The sequence below is a fragment of the Podarcis bocagei genome, assembly GCF_964188305.1.
Source record: "Podarcis bocagei genome assembly, chromosome: Z".
Classification (NCBI taxonomy): Eukaryota; Metazoa; Chordata; class Lepidosauria; order Squamata; family Lacertidae; genus Podarcis; species Podarcis bocagei.
In genome coordinates, this window is record NC_138140.1 from 19070159 (window position 1) to 19086277 (window position 16119).

Consider the following 16119-nt stretch of genomic DNA (forward strand, 5'->3'; position numbering starts at 1 on the left):
TTAACTATCCAGGTTTCGTGTGTATGTGTTGTGTAAATTACATTTACTAATTGCTTTCCTGAGCTGTGTTCTTTTCACAGCCGGTGAATGTTCAAGGTGCTGTTTTCTGGAAGGAAATGGTTGCTAATTACTGTATTTTTTGCACCATAACACTCACTTTTTTCCTCCTAAAAAGTAAGGGAAAATGTCTGTGCGTGTTATGGAGGGAATGCCTACAGGTGGCATGCCTACGGATTTTCCTCCTCTAAAAACTACGTGCGTGTTATGGTCAGGTGCGTGTTATAGAGCGAAAAATACGGTAATTTTTAATTTGAAATTGATTTTCCAGTAGTGTTGCACATCCCTTCCCTTTGTGCGGGCAATATATCAACTAACACACTGGGGTAATTTATGGGCATCAAAACAGCCTTACACCAAATGCCAGTCTCTCTCGCTCCTTCTTCCTTCCTCCCCCCTCTCATTCTCTCTGATACACATAGCATTTGTCAGTGTGCTGGGTTGTATGTATGACTTATTCATCCCATACAGTAGGGCACTGAGAAGGAACACTAGAATTTGTGGCCATCTAATGAACTTAATGTTGGAAGATTCAGGACAGATTACAGAAAACCATCTTCATGCTGTACAGTTAAAACTATGGAACTCACTCCCCCAGGAGGCAGTGATGGCCACCAGCTTGGATGGCTTTAAAAGAGGATGAGACATGTTCATGGAGGAGAACAAGGCTATCAATGGTAACTAACCAGGATGCCTATGCTCTGCCTCCCCAGCTGGAGGCAGCAGCGCTTCTGAACACCAGTTACAGGAAAGTGCAGGAGGGAAGAGGGGTCTTGTGCATGGGTCCTGCTTGCAGGTTTCCCATAATGAGCACCAGGCTGGTCACTGCGAGGACAGGGTGCTGGATGAGATGGGGCCCCTCTGGCCTAATCCTGATGTTCTTGTGTGATGTTCTAATCAACCCCTTTAATTAGGAGCAGAGGAGAATCTCAGCTGAGTTTGCAGCTAAGTGCAAACCCTACCCAACTTGGATGGCTTTAACAGGGTATTGGACAAATTTGTGGTGGCTGCTAACCATTAAGGTTACGTTCCACCTCCACAGTCAGAGGCTATAATGCTTCTGAATACCAGTTGTTGGGAATCCTGCATGTGATTCCTGCATTGTCTTGAGCTAAATGACATTTTGAGCCCTTTTAACTCTACGGTTCTATGGTTCTATCTATGTTTCTATGAATCACAAGTGAGCAGAGTTGCTATTCTGCTCATGTCCCACTTGGGGGCTTCCCATTGAGGCATCTGGTTGACCACTGTGAGGACAGGAGGCTGCGCTAGATGGGCCATTAGCCTGATCAAGCAGATTTTTCTTATGTTCTTAGGGACCTAATTTAACCTCAAAATGATCCTTGTACAATTGTAACAATCCTCTACAATGCCCTGTCTTTGTTGTAATTGCTTTTGGGTTTGTCTGAAATTAATGAAATGCACAGTGTTTTCTGGGCATATGGATTTTAAATTTGGTCTTCTTCTTCTTCAGGGTCCTCAAGGTGAGCCGGGACCCCCAGGTCAACAAGGAACTCCAGGTGCTCAGGTGAGAGAATGCTTTTTGAGCCAAGTGAAAAGAAAAACCTTTGTGTCCATTAGATTGAAGTGCATGATGCAAAACTGGGGGTCAGTCATCTTGCTGCAGGATTGGAAAATGGAGATCAAAAGGAGTTTCGTTTTCCTACTGTGGTTTAATTGCTGTGTCAGGAAACTGCTGCATTTAGGGAAGCAACAAAGCTCAGTGATAGGACACCTTTGTTGCAGGCAGGAGATCCCAGGGTCAGTCCCTGGTATCTCTAGGTAGGAATGAGAAAGACCCATTTCAAAGTGCTGGTACTGATGTATAAAGCCTTAGATGGCCCAGGACCTCAGGACCTCAAAGACTACGTATCCGCATGGTAATCATCCTCTGGGCCCCTTCTTCACGTGCTTCCTCCATGAGAGCTCCAGGGGGTGGCAACACAAGAAATGGCCTTTTCTGCAGTGGCTCCCCATTTGTGGAATACTCTCCCCAGGAAGGCTTGCCTGGTGTCTTCATTAAATATCTTTAGGCACCAGGAGAAAAAGTTCCTCTAACCAGGCCTTCGTTCTATAGTCTTATATTGAATGGGGGGGGGTAGTGGTTTGTTTTTGTGTTTGCATTTATTATGTATTTTGTGTTCTCATTTCATATTTTTACGTCGTGAACCACCCTGTGATTTTGGATGAAGGACCATATACAAATTTAATAAATAAGAATAATAGATTTATATGTGTTATTTTATAATGAGTTAATTTAATCATTGTTACTGAACACCAAATGTTATCAAACTGTTCACATGCAGCAGATGTACATTTTCCATAGTTCTTAGTGATCATAATTTTTGCTGCTTTTATAATTTCCTGATCGTTTTCAGAGATAATATCTTTCAAATAACAGAATACAACAATTTGGGCTTCTTAGGGTGTATGCTATCCCTATGTGTCTGAAATATCCCTTTGTTTTCTAGGGTCTTCCTGGTCCTCAAGGTGCAATCGGTCCACCCGGAGACAAAGTATGTTAATTAAAAGTAGTTGCTCTTTACAGTATTCTCTGCTGCTCTGAGTGCATATTCAGTCTTTGAATAAGTGTTTGTTTCCATGTTCAACATCTGCTTATTAAGATTTCTTGAGACTGTTCAGACTTGATAGAATCAACCCCAAAACAGTATGTTGTATTCTTGAGTTGCAACTTAGCCAAAGAGTGAGAGACTGAAAACAGAAATCAGCCTCTGGTGAGAGGTTGCTTCTGTAAGGTAAATATACAAAGGGACGCCCTGGGCTCTCTTTGTTCATGAACACATGTTCAAAGTGATGTTCTAGCACATACAAATAAACCATTACGGTTCCATCAGTCTCCACACAAAGAACTTTCCCTCCGAGGTCACATCCACACCACACATGTAAAGCATATTTAAGACCCCTGGCTTCAGCAAAAGAATCCTGGGAACTGTAGTTTACCCCTCATGGAGCTACAATTCCCTGAAGCCTCAACAAACAGTATTGGTTCATGCATTGGTTACTTCAAGACTGGATTACTGCAATGCACTCTGTGTGGGGCTTCATCCAGTGCTTGATCCAGAAACTGCAGTAGGTGCACAATGCTGCAGCACAATTGCTGAAGGAGTGAGGCTTTGTCAACATATAGCATCTGTGCTCAGAGATCTGCACTGGTTGCCCGTTTGCTACTGGGTCAAGCATGGGCATAGCCAGGGGGTCAGCTGCCCCCCTAAATCAAGAAAATATATAAAAATTCTTAACTAACTGACCAATTGCATCACAGATAACTTGGTTCTGCCCCTCCCATCCCCCGTGGGTCTACTCTGAGTATAGTCAGTGTTGAATACAATCTATAAGATTGAATTGAGATATGATGAATCGTGTCAAGGATCTTTGTAGTCAGAACACTATCAGCAAGGCAGTTCAGGTTGATGATGCTTCCATGGTGGACATCAGTTGTAGAAGTGACTCACCTTCCTGTTTCCTTTTTTTCTCCCTTAGGGTCCACTGGGGAAACCTGGACTTCCCGGTATGCCTGGCGCAGACGGTCCCCCGGTAAGCCTTCTTGGGGATTTTTGGTGACCTTTCTTGATCCCAGGGCAAGGCTGGGGAACCTTTTTCAGTCTGAGGGCCGTGTTCCCTGGTCGATGATCTTCTGGAGGCCACATGCCAGTGGAATAATAATAATAATAATAATAATAATAATAATAATAATAATAATAATAATTTATTACTTATACCCCGCCCATCTGGCTGGGCTTCCCCAGCCACTCTGGGCAGCTTCCAACAAAATATTAAAATACCATAATACATCAAACATTAAAAGCTTCCCTAAACAGGGCTGCCTTCAGATGTCTTCTAAAAGTTTGGTAGTTGTTTTTCTCTTTGACATCTGGTGGGAGGGCGTTCCACAGGGCAGGCGCCACTACCTCAGTGTCTGGGCAGAACGATGGGGGTGGAGACGTTCCTTCAGATATACTGGACTGAGTCCGAGGGCTTTAAAGTTCAACACCAACACTCTGAATTGTGCTTGGAAACGTACTGGTAGAAGTAAAAGTCAGAGCCTCTCCACCCTGGGAGGCACTATCACAGTTCAAGGATACAGTCAGACAGAAGCAGCCCAGGAAGGTGTGAAGCTGAGCTGGTGAGAGGTTTGGCATCAAGAGAGTTTGGAGGGCCACATTCACACCCTGGGCCTGAGGATCCTCACCTCTGTTGTAGCAGGCAGCATTCCCTCCTGGGTGACCTTCCGACAGCAACATCCCAGTTGTGGGCAGGGCCAGGGGGAAAGGTGGGTGGAGCAATCAATTGTATTTTTGTACAGTAGGCTAATATATACTAAACTTACAAACTCCTCTTAAACTGGAAGCATGATGAGAGTTTGCAGACATGTTCCATCCAGCCAAAAACATTTGGGGTATGAAGCTTGGCCAGTGGGGTGTGTTGCCTGGGGAGAGACTCCCAGGCTCCAGATAGATAGACCTGTAGGGCCACATTTGGTAATACAGTGGTACCTCGGGATGCGAACGGGATCCGTTCTGGAGCCCTGTTCACATCCTGAATGGAACACAAGATGTGAAGGCGCAACGGCGCATGCGCAGGTCGCGTTTTGCTGCTTCCGTGCATGCGTGTGATGTCATTTTGAGCATCTGCGCATGCGCAAGCGGCGAAACCTGGAAGTAACATGTTCCGTTACTTCCGGGTTGTCGCAGAGTGCAACTCGAACACGCTGAACCCAAAGCACATTCAACTCGAGGTATGACTGTAGTGGAAAGTGCCCGTTTTGCATCACTGCCTGATAATGTTCTGTAGAGTGCCATGCCTTGAGTCCAATTTCCCTTGGAAGATCTAAATAATTGTTCTTCAACATTGGGTAGGTGAACTGCAATTCCCATTGTCTCTGTCCATTAACTAAGCTGTCTGGGGATGTTGGGAATTGTAGTCCAAGAATGGATGGGAACCCAAGATTGGCGAACACGGATCTAAGCCAATTTGGGCGGAACCACTGATCTAAGTGACCTTATGGGGTTTATGCAGGGTCAGGCGGTCATTCAGGTAGTAATACATCAGCTGATGTAACCCCCCCCCCATTTTTCTTCACAACAGGGTCACCCTGGCAAGGAAGGTCCACCTGGTGAGAAGGGAAGTCAGGTACGTATCTAGCCTACGGACAACCTTCAGCATGCTTGAATTGTGTTCCTTAGTTAGAAGTGTGTGTACGAGGGGGAGTTTAAAGACTGGGACTCAATAATTAGTGAGATCAATATCTGAATGGAACACCCTCCCACAAGAAGCAGGGATGGCCACCAACCTAGATAGCTTTAAAAGAGGATCAGACAAATTCATGGAGGAGAAGGCTATTGGTGGCCACTAGCCCCAATGGCTTTGTTCTGCTTTCACAGCAGACTAAGGCAGCCTTCTGAGTAGAAAGGCCTGTTGCTCCCTCTCTCATTAAACTGGAACACATGAGCATAAGAATAATAGATTCTAAGAATAGAATCATAGGATCATAGAGTTGGAAGGGCCATCTAATCCAACCACCTTCAGTGCAGGAATGACAGCTAATGATGGAGTCAACAACATCTGGAGGGCTACGAGTTCCCCACCTCTCCCTTAAGCAGAATGGATGGAGAGGTCTCCTAACAAGCCCCTACAGAGTGAAAGAACACAAGGGAGAAGAGGGAAGGGAGTCTTCCACTCACCCCTTTCCATTTTAAGGCTACAGGGAGGTGTCGCCTAGCCTTATAGCAACATGAAGGCCTCTCAGTAGTCTCTGTTGAGGCCATGGGTCTGTTTCCCTCCCTCTGCCAGCTGCTGCACCTTAGCACAAGCAGGTCACAGGGGGTTGGTCTAGATGACTCTTTGGACCCTTCCAACTCTATGATTCTATGGTTTAGCTCCCTCCTCTCCAGCATGAGGGTTGACCATAATTTAGAAAGCTTTGCTCAGGGACTTCAATTATTTGGCTGGCCAGTCTGCACACCCCATCCATTTATTTCCAAAGTATTTCATTATGGGTGTGTGTTTGCTGAGCTGATTGAAGTTCAGAGCAGCCTTGCCTTGGGACTGAAAGAGAGAGAGAGAGAGCCATGAAGAAATTGCAGCTGCGACTTCACTCGGAGGGCGTCCTGTCCCCATCTTGGCTGCTCACAAGGACAGGAATCTGCAAAGCGTCTGCGCCCACAGAATCCTCAAGCAGGCTCATCCATCATGGAAGTCACTGGCAGGGCTGAAAGTCATTTAGCAAATGGCAGGCAGTCCGCAGGTGTCCCTGGGATGGGAGAGGCTGCCACATTCTCTGCAGATTGCAGGACAGGCTGTCTTGACCTCGGAGCAAAAGCTGCCCACCTAAGGCTGTTCTCATTGACTTGGATATGAGATGATGGAGACACCTGGGGGGTGACGGTGTGGGCTGGTTGGGGGTGGAGAGGAGAGAGGCAGCAGGCACTTCCTTTCTTCAATCTGAGGGAGAACTGGAGCCAAAGTGGAAACCATGTCAGTGTGTAAAAATATATATTTTCACATTGAATGGAGGGAGGGGAAGCAATGAGGACTGGGGCATGAGGGGTGAGAAGCTTGAGAAGTACACTGACACACACTCTTTGTCTGTCTGTTTCTCTCCCCCCCCCCAATTTTCTCACACACTCATACACACTTTCTCTCACACACGTTTTATCTGCCACACACAGAGACTTTCACTCACTCAGTCATGCAAACACCCACACACATCCACACACATCCACACACACACCTGCCCAAAGGGGAAGAGAGTCTTACTGTGGGAAGCCTCTGTTGGTGCAGCAAATCGGCCTAAAATAATTCCTTAGGAACAAGAATGCAGAAGACAAATGCATAGCGCCACCAGAGCAGTTTCTTGTTTAAAAAAAGAACGCCCAGAATACTTTTAAAGGGGTCAGCGGGGACTTCTGTTGTTGAGAAATCATTAATTTATGAACTGTGCTTTTAAAACACCAACACCCACACCAACACCCACCCACACAACACAGCTGGAAGTCAGTTTGAAAAGTGAATCATAGAGAGCTGTGTTGTGAACAAAATTCACAGAGATAGATTTCAAAGGGCCCTGGCTGAGTGGGTAGAGCTCCTGCCTTGCATGCAGAAGGTCCCAGTTTTAGTCCTCATTAGCACTGCAAGACATGGCAGAGAAACAAAACCGTAGAGAGGCACTGCCAGTGTAGGCGATACTGAATGGGAATAAGGCAGCTTCTTGTGTTGCTATTTAAATTAGCCCTTCAGAAAATTCAAAACTATGAGGACTAGAATCTTGCTTTATTTCTATGGGAAGGGACACAGATCAGCAGTAGAGCCCCTGTTTTATATGCAAACTGTCCCAGGTTCAATCCCCAATAGTATTTCTAGGTAGGGCAGGAACTCTCCTTTGTTTGGGATTCTGGAGAGCTGAAAGGATGTTTTCTCTGGGTGGGGTGAGAGAATGAGAATTACCACTGCTGAATAAAACCAAAAAAATCTCTTTTTGTTTTAATCGTAGGGTCCAGCTGGCCCCCAGGGCCCAATTGGATATCCTGGCCCTCGTGGTGTAAAGGTAAGAAAGTGGAGGGAAACAAAGCTTTTGGTTCTGCTGAATACAGAGATGCCCCTGGAAAGCAAAACATTCCCCTTCTGACCGAAGCACAGAAGGTTGAATGAGCACTGGAAGAAATCTTTTGTGACCCAGGTGAAAAAAATGGGTGTTCCCGCCCCACGCATCATCACTACCATCTGGTCACATAACATGAGAATTGGTGCTGAGAAACTGGAGTTAAACAGGAGTGCTTGAAGATGCCTTTGTGATGCAGGTCTTGTCATAAAGACCTAGTTCACACCTAAGGAGAGCTTTGTTGAATTCGACCAATGGCCCATCTTAGTCCACCATTCTGTGGTGAAAAATGTGTCTCCAGTTATGGCTGGGAAAGACCTCTGCCTATAACCACCTACCTAAACAACAACACAAGGCCTTGAAAATTAAATTAGATTAATATTTTCTGTATTTTTTCCAGTTATTTCCTTTTAAAAACAGCAACCCTCTTAGCACAATGGTTGGTCTTTTGCTTGCCCAGCAAATAGGAATGTTTTCACAAAATGTTGTATCCTCAGCAAAGGCAACCCTAATGCCGCCCCCGCCCCCTGGCCTGGCCCCTATTTTTAAATTCATTTGGTTTATTTTTCTCTTGGTGAAAAGAGCAGACCGCCAATTGCTTACGAAAGAAGCTGCCTTCTGAGTGGGGGGAAGGGCACCCTTCCTCTGAACCGGCACAACGCATAATTTGATCTTCCTTTCCGTTTGATCAGAAATTTCTTTCCTGCCACCTGAGGGATGAGGCAAGCTCCTTGACGAGAGCTGATCGTGCAAAAAAGCAAAACAAAAACCCAAAGTCTCAATAAGAGAAAATGTCTTGGGTAAAAGCAAGAGAGTGCGTTGCAATGGTGTTGCAAACCAGCTTCTGGAAACCAAAGGAGGCAAGAGCGCTCTTGTGTTCGGATCCTGCTGGTTGTTTTCCTTTGGGGCATCAGGTGGGCCACTGAGAGGACAGGATGCTGGACTAGATGGGCCTTTGGCCTGATCCAGCAGGACTCTCCTTAGACAACCACTGTGATAGCAGAACCTCCATGCTCAGGGGCAGTCACCTTTTGAGTACCAGACAATGGGGGACACAACTGGAGAGGGCTCTTGCACTCAGGTCCTGCTTACGGGTTTGCCATTGATGCAACTGGTTGGCCATGGTGAGACCAGAAGGCTGGACTAGATGGGCCATTGGCCTGATCCAGCATATGATGGGGTGCATCTGGTCAGCAGCAGGTATGTTCAAAAGCAGCTGGAAAGAGAACCTTTGGCCCTCCCAGTGTTGCTGAATTCCAACTCTCATCAGCCTCAGAATGTAGCATGGCCAATAGTCAGGGGCAACCAAGGGTTGTAACCACCCAGAGTGGCTGGGAAAACCTAGTCACATAGGTGGAGTACTCCTACTACAACTACCCAACTAAGTTTTGCACATTAATGCACCTGTTATTTTATTTAACAACATAAAATGCCCTAAAGGAAAGCCCTCAAGCATCCAAGCACCAGAGCATTCTCCACTCCTTTGGTTTCCACAACTAGTACTCAGAAGCATTTGCCACCTTTGGCCATGGAGGTGAAGCATAGCCATTGTGGTTACAAGCCATTGGTAGCCTTATCCTCCATGAGAGAAGTTGAGAAATAGCAGCTCTTGCATAGGGTGGCCACAGGAGAGGAGAGGGCTCTTATGCTCAGGTGCTGCTTGAGGGCTTCCTACAGATTTCTGCTTGGCCACTGTAAGAAGAGGATGCTGGACTAGATGGGCCATTGGCCTGATCCATCTTCAGGGATCTCCTTAGGTTCTTAAGATGGGCAGTGCTCTGCACTGCATTTTGATATTATTATTATTTTAAAAAAACAACAACATATGTATGCAACAGTACCTTAGAGAGCTCCTATTACTAATGCATCTCATCCACTTAAAGAAATAATACCAAGGATTTGAAACTTTGGAATCGAGGAAGAATAATTTCTGACTGACTGATCCTTTTTCCTCCCACTGGACTCTCCCAAGGAACGGCAGATGCCTCCTTCCTGTCTGCTATTGGCTTGATGATGCTCCCTAGACAGAGCCCCTTCTTGCAGCCTTTGCCTTCCTCACCTTTCTTGGCGCCGCAACAGCCAGCTAAGGATTTTGTAGGCTTTCAAATCTATTAATATTGACTACATTCTATGCCAAGCAAACTCCCCACTCCCACCCCTCAAGCCAATCCCTAGAGAAGCTGGCAAGATTGTTGAAATACATGTTAAAATGTACACTGAGCCTGCCTGTGGATGAGATTCCAAAGCTCTCTCTCTCTCCTTCTCCCTCCCTCCCCGCCCCTCTTTCTTGGGCCTCTACCCAAAGGGCACAAGAAACATCAAGTAGGCATTAGTTGGAGTAGTGATAGGAATTGGCTGCCAATTCAGCCAACAGGGGTTGTATCAAAGTCTTTTGGGCCATGGTTCAATGGCATAGCAACTGTTTTGCGTGCAGGTCCCAGGTTCAATCCCCAATGGCATCTTCAGGTAAGCCTGGGAAACACCTCCTGCCTGAAACCATGGAGAGCTTATGCCTGTCAGCAGGGGTAAATCTTTCACGCAGCTCAAAGACCCACCTTTGCACATTTGCACACACACACACAGGCTGAGAGCCTCAATGGCAGCCCTCTGGGGATTTCACCTGGGGCAAAAAACCTGGCTACACAGAGAGAGAGAGAGTTATGGCTCTGCCTGTCCGTGTAAACAACACTGAATTAGATGGATCAGAGCTCTGCCTGTCTGTGTAGACAACACTGAGATAGATGGAGCAGAGGATCTGACTTGATATAAGATGGCCTCCAGCTTCCCATTTAATTCAGAACCATGAGGACTAGAATACTTTGTTTAGGAAAAGGTCCATAGCCCAGTGGTAGAACATGTGCTTTATATGCAGAAGGTCCTGTATTCAATCCCCAAGTGCTTTGCTAGGTAGGGTTTGGAATGTCCCTTGCTTGAAATCTTGGATAGCCACTGCTGCCAGTCAGTGATGACAATGCAAAGCTAGATGTACCACTGGCCTCATTTGGTATGGACCTTAGTTGCAACTGGCAGCCAAATAAACAAGGATTTTCTTACCTTTGTAGTGTTTGCTTGATTCTAATGGCAGGCATGACACATTTGTGCCACAAGAGGGGGCTTGGCCAATTGAGTCTCCCCCAACTTCTCCTTAATGCAAGTCTCTTTGATCTGCCTTAGAGAGAGAGGTGTAAATTATGAGTGGAAGAAACTCACCTACCTAATACAAATCACAGCTTGAACCCCCTTTTTCTTATTATTATATTAAATAAAGGGGTTAAATAATTCAGAAAGAGAAAAGTGTTTAAAAGAATCTGTATGTACAATGGAGATGGCTAAGGAGGTTTCCTCTTAGCTATGGGAGCAGCCTCAGATTCTGGCTTCAAATCTTGGAAGAAAGGCTGGCTGAGGGCAGCAGGAGAAACTGGAGGCAGGAGAGAGGAGGCAGCAGGAGAGGGGGCGCGGGGGGGATCTGCCCCCCCCAATCAAGTAAATAAAAATACATATACTTAACTAAGAATAGAAATTGTATAAAGTTATTTGACAGATTTTTCTGAGCACTTAGGGTCAAAAGAAAGTAATTTAAAACAACTGTTGTTGAGACAATTCATTTTGAATTTGCCAGACAGCCAGACAGAGGATGATGACAGGTGGGTGTCCTGCCCCCCCCCCCGCCACAAATCCTGGCTATGCGCATGGGAGGGAGTGCAATCCTCTGGTTCCCAATTTACTCATTATAAATCCCGTGATTCCCAGTCTTCTCGTTTTAAATCTCATGTCTCCCGATCTTCTAGTTTTAAATCCTGAGGTTCCCAGTCTTCTATTGTGTGGACTGTTCTTTGTAGTTCATGGAAATCTTTAATAAAAATTATTTCAAAAAATAAACAACCTGCCACTTGCTTAGTTCCTAACTGCTGTTAATTTGTTTTGTTATTCAGTTTGCATTTGCCTTGTTTTTAGGTCACATTTTTCTCATATTTTGCATCTGGTCAATTATTATTTATTATTTATTTATGTCATACGAATTATACACCATTTGATTGTTAAAAATACCCTCAAAGTAGATTAGAAAAAGATAAAACAAGAAAACCAGGGGGGATCACAACCATACTTTTGTGTGTTTTAAAGTGTGGTTGTGAATTTTTCTTGATTTTATTTTTTAGTATTATTGATTTTATTGTTTAGTATTACTATACTAAAACATATTAAAAATCTCCTGAGCTTCCTAAGCAAATTGGTAAGTGAAGTAGCACAACTACCCAAGCTTTATATTGCTCTAGACACAAAGTAAGAACAGGAGTGCCTAATCTTAAATTATATTCTAATACATTTCAGGTTAAAAAAATAATGCATATTCTTAATGATTCACTGGAGATCCCGTGGGTTCAAGTAGAATCATTCTGCACCCTTCCTTCAATTAATGCTCTGCCTTTAAAAAAATCTTCCTTGGGTACAGATTGGGAAAATATACAGCCCGTTTCTTCAACTGACTTTTAGGGCATCTTTTTTTCCAAAAGACCAAGCCCTTCCTGTCTCTGCGTGTGAATGTTTGCTTCTCTTGATGTATGTTTTCAGCAGTTGAAATATTGCCCAATATGTTTTGTTTTGTTGTATTATCTTGGATACTTTTAGTTGTAGCCTACTCATAGTAGAACCGTTGATTTTGCTGTCGCTTTCCATGAAATTGACTATGTCTTTCAGCTACCCTGTAGATGTGTAGATAATTTATTACGGTCAAAGACCAGCTCGCATAACACAATAAAAACAGCGTTCATAAAGATAAAATATGCAATTAGAGCAGTTTACCCTGTAGCCTGATGCTATATGAAGAGAATGTCAAATTCATGTCAAATACTTCCTCCTCTTCATGGCAGAGGACCATAGCTCAGTGGCAGAGCATATGCTTTGCATGCAAAAAGTCTCAGTTTCAATCCCCAGCCTCTCTACCTAGGGCTGGGAATGCCTTCTGTCTGTAAACCTAGAGAGCCAGTCTGTGTAGACAACACTACACTAGATGGACCAATGGACTGACTCAGAAGGCAGCTTCCTATGTTCATCAGAAGCACCCACAGCTAATCAATAGAGCAGCTGCCTTGCATGTAGGTTCCAGTTTCAATACCTGGCATCTGCAGATTGGGCTGGGAAACCCTGGAGAGCTACTGCCAGTTAGTGTGAATAGTACTGAGCTAGAAGAAGGTAGCTTCCTGTTAAATTCAGCTGTTCACAGCCAGTAGTGGTGTAGTGGATAGAGAGCCTAGGAGACCAGGGCTCAAATCCCCACTTAGCCACGCAGCTCACTAAGTGCCCTTGGGCCAGTCACTGCCTCTCAGTCTAAGCCATCTCACAGGGTTGTCTTGGAGATTAAATGAAGACAGGGAGAACATTGTATTCTAGCTTGAGCTTCTTGGGAAGAAAAGGTGGGGTAGAAATGCAGTAAATAATTAAACTTTGAGAACTAGAATCTTAATATATATATATTTAGGCACAGGGGTCAGCAAACTTTTCCAGCAGGGGGCCGGTCCACTGTCCCTCAGACCTTGGAGGGGGCCGGACTATATTTTGAAGGGGAAAAAATAATGAATTCCTATGCCCCACAAATAACCCAGAGATGTATTTTAAATAAAAGGACACATTCTACTCATGTAAAAACACACTGATTCCCGGACCATCCACAGGTGGGATTTAGAAGGCGATTGGGCTGGATCCGGCCCCCGGGCCTTAGTTTGCCTACCCATGTTTTAGGGGAACGGCCTTCGTTCAGTGGGAGCAGTTCCGTAGTTCAATCTTTGACATCCCCAGGTGGAATTGGGAATTTCCATTGCCTGAAACCTCTGGGAGTGTAAACCATCCTGAGCAAGAAAGGACAATGTTTTGACACCATATAAGGCAACTTCCTGTGTTCACTAGGAGTTTTAAACCATCACTAATGAACAAGTCATGTTTCTTGCCCCACCTCCATTCTCTCTGTGCCAGACTTCACTAATTTATTTTGATGTTGTTTCTCTCCCCCTCCCCACCCCCACAAAGGGAGCTGACGGCATCCGTGGCTTGAAAGGAACCAAGGGGGAGAAGGTGAGTAAATGACCATTAGTTAAATGACACTCTCTCTAGGAAATGGACCACAGAAGGCTGGCCATAGCAGAATGTGGCCCTCGTGCCAAAAAAAGCTTCCCCATCCCTGATTGACAGTCTTTCCTATTCCTTGGTAACAAAAAAAACAAACCCAAATTGTGGAGGAGGGGGAACTTCTGCAATGCCTGTATCCCTAAATGCAGACTTCTGTGATTAATTTGCATGATAACCCTCGATGCAGAATTTCCTTGCTATAGAACCTGGAGGTCTTAACACACAGAGGTTTCCTTTCATATTTTCTCTTTGCAGAGCAGAAACCACACACACACACACACACACACACACCGATGCGACATTCCCAATTACAGCTATAGATGTTTCTGAGTGATGCCGTTTGCAGAACGAGCTTAGGAGATTCCCTGGGAATTTGGCATGTGCAAAGGACTTAACAGCCAGAGGCAGCAGCAGCAGCATCTATTAAAATGCTGCGTTTAAAGGCTTTTTTGACAAGGAGGCTTTCTGTATATTTTCAGGTACACAGTTATGTTCTCCCGAAGGATGAGCAAAGGCTGTGTAATATTCCAGCCTGGTCCAAGCTTTAAATCCCCCTCACTTTTCCCTTTGTTCATGCCCATAGTCCATCACAGGGAAATCTGACAATTATAAGCAGGAAGCCCATCTACCAGCAGCCTCCTCAACCCCCCCCCCCCCATGTTGTTTTTTCATTACCACATCCGCATTTTAGCACCTGACAGGCTTGCTTTAGGACTTGATACACTATCGATTGGAAGTCTGCGGTTAAAACCTGGAAGAAATATTAGTGCTGTCCTCGAGCTCTCTCTGAAAAGACTGGCGCGAGATGGCCTCGATGAAAATAATTTGTTGCTGGAGTGCCGGCTAGTTCCTGGTATTTATATCAGTTGAACTGACAGTCCTGCCTTCAGCAGCTTGAACAGACAGAGGGCACCCCTGGGTTTTTTAGTTGGGGGGGTAGGCAATGGTAGGGAGCCTTCGACAAGGTTCCTACACAGAAATTGATCGGATATATTGTTCAGGCCAAAGGTTTCCCTCTGAGAAAACATAGCCTTACACTACAGAAGCTTATTTCTGGGAGGTGGGAGAGTGAGGAGGGGCACACTGCTATGTTGTTGCTGTTTTTTTTATCATCACAGTACTAGCTGGTCCTCCTTTGCCCCAGGCAGGACCTGGTTGCTGTGGAAACGAGGCCTTCCTTTCTTCCCACTGGACCGAAATATTACCTGCCTTACCTCTGTGTGGGAGATAAAAGCCTCTTTGAGGAGATGGGGGGCAGAGAATCATTTCTCCCGAGAAGTGGGTTTAATAAAAAGAACATTGGGGTTCCTTAGTAGCTAATTGGGGGGTCCTTCAGGAAGGAAATCTGTGCTACAGGGCAGGCATCCCTAGTAGACAAGCTGTTTCCTAAAAGCAACATGGGCTGTTGAGGTGGAGGGAAGATTGAAGATCAGGAGTAGGTAATATGATACATCTCCCCAAAACTGCAGCATCTCCCATTAACCCCGGTGGTAAGGAATTATGGGAATTGTAGTCTTTAATGTGAGATCCTGTGTGGTGCAGTAGCTACAGCATTGAGTTAGGACCTTGGAGAATAGGGTTCAAATACTTAGTGATGAAACTTACTGGGTGACCTTGGGGCTAGCCATAGTGTCTGAGCTCCCTTGGTTGTGGAGGGCATAGATAAATCTGAGATGTAGGGGGAGGGTTATGATGTCCATCACTACAATGGAGGATTCCTTGAATAGAAGTGTGGTGCCATTTCAATCCTTCCCTCTATCCTTTAACTGTGGAGAACCCTCAAATATGACTTGCAAACTTCAGTTGATCCAAAATGCAGTGGCCAGATTCCTGGCGGGGATTCCATTTAGATCTCTCACAACCCCTGTTTTGAAACAGCTGCATTGGCACACTCCTCCATTGTCTCCAACCCATAACTATGTGCCAGTTCATTTCCAGGTCCAATGAAAGGCAGTGGCGTAGCGTGGGGGGTGCAAGGGGTGCAAGCCGCACCGGGCGCAACATCTGGGGGGGGCGCGCTCGCTGCCTCCGGAGTCGCCGAAGAGCCTCGGGCGCAGGCTGTAGCAGAGCCGCATGTCTCGCGGCGCCCGGCTGAAGGCGCCCGGCAGGCAGCGGCTCTCAGCGCTCGCCGCGGAGGACGCGCCAGGCAGCCCCTCCTCACAGCCCCGCCTCCGCCGCTGCTGCTGCAGCTGCTGGGCCGTTGCATTTTCCTCGCCTCTCTGCCCCCCTCCTCCTCCGGGCAAGCGGCGTCGTTTGGGCAGCAGCGCCAGCGGCAACTCGCAGGTTAGGGGTTAGGGGGGCGAAAATTACGTGCCTTGCCCCGG

At 45.8% G+C, this 16119-nt stretch overlaps 1 protein-coding gene across 3 annotated transcripts in view; it reads left to right on the forward strand.

Annotated features, from left to right (window-relative positions):
• Window positions 1-16119, forward strand: part of COL5A1 (collagen type V alpha 1 chain) — a 183019-nt gene that overhangs the window by 114330 nt on the left and 52570 nt on the right. For all 3 annotated transcript variants that reach the window (XM_081178653.1, XM_081178655.1, XM_081178654.1), the window contains exons 23-28: window positions 1532-1585; window positions 2529-2573; window positions 3559-3612; window positions 5164-5208; window positions 7568-7621; window positions 13697-13741. In XM_081178653.1, coding sequence (XP_081034779.1) covers window positions 1532-1585; window positions 2529-2573; window positions 3559-3612; window positions 5164-5208; window positions 7568-7621; window positions 13697-13741 — 297 coding nt within the window. The remainder of the gene's footprint in view (window positions 1-1531; window positions 1586-2528; window positions 2574-3558; window positions 3613-5163; window positions 5209-7567; window positions 7622-13696; window positions 13742-16119) is intronic.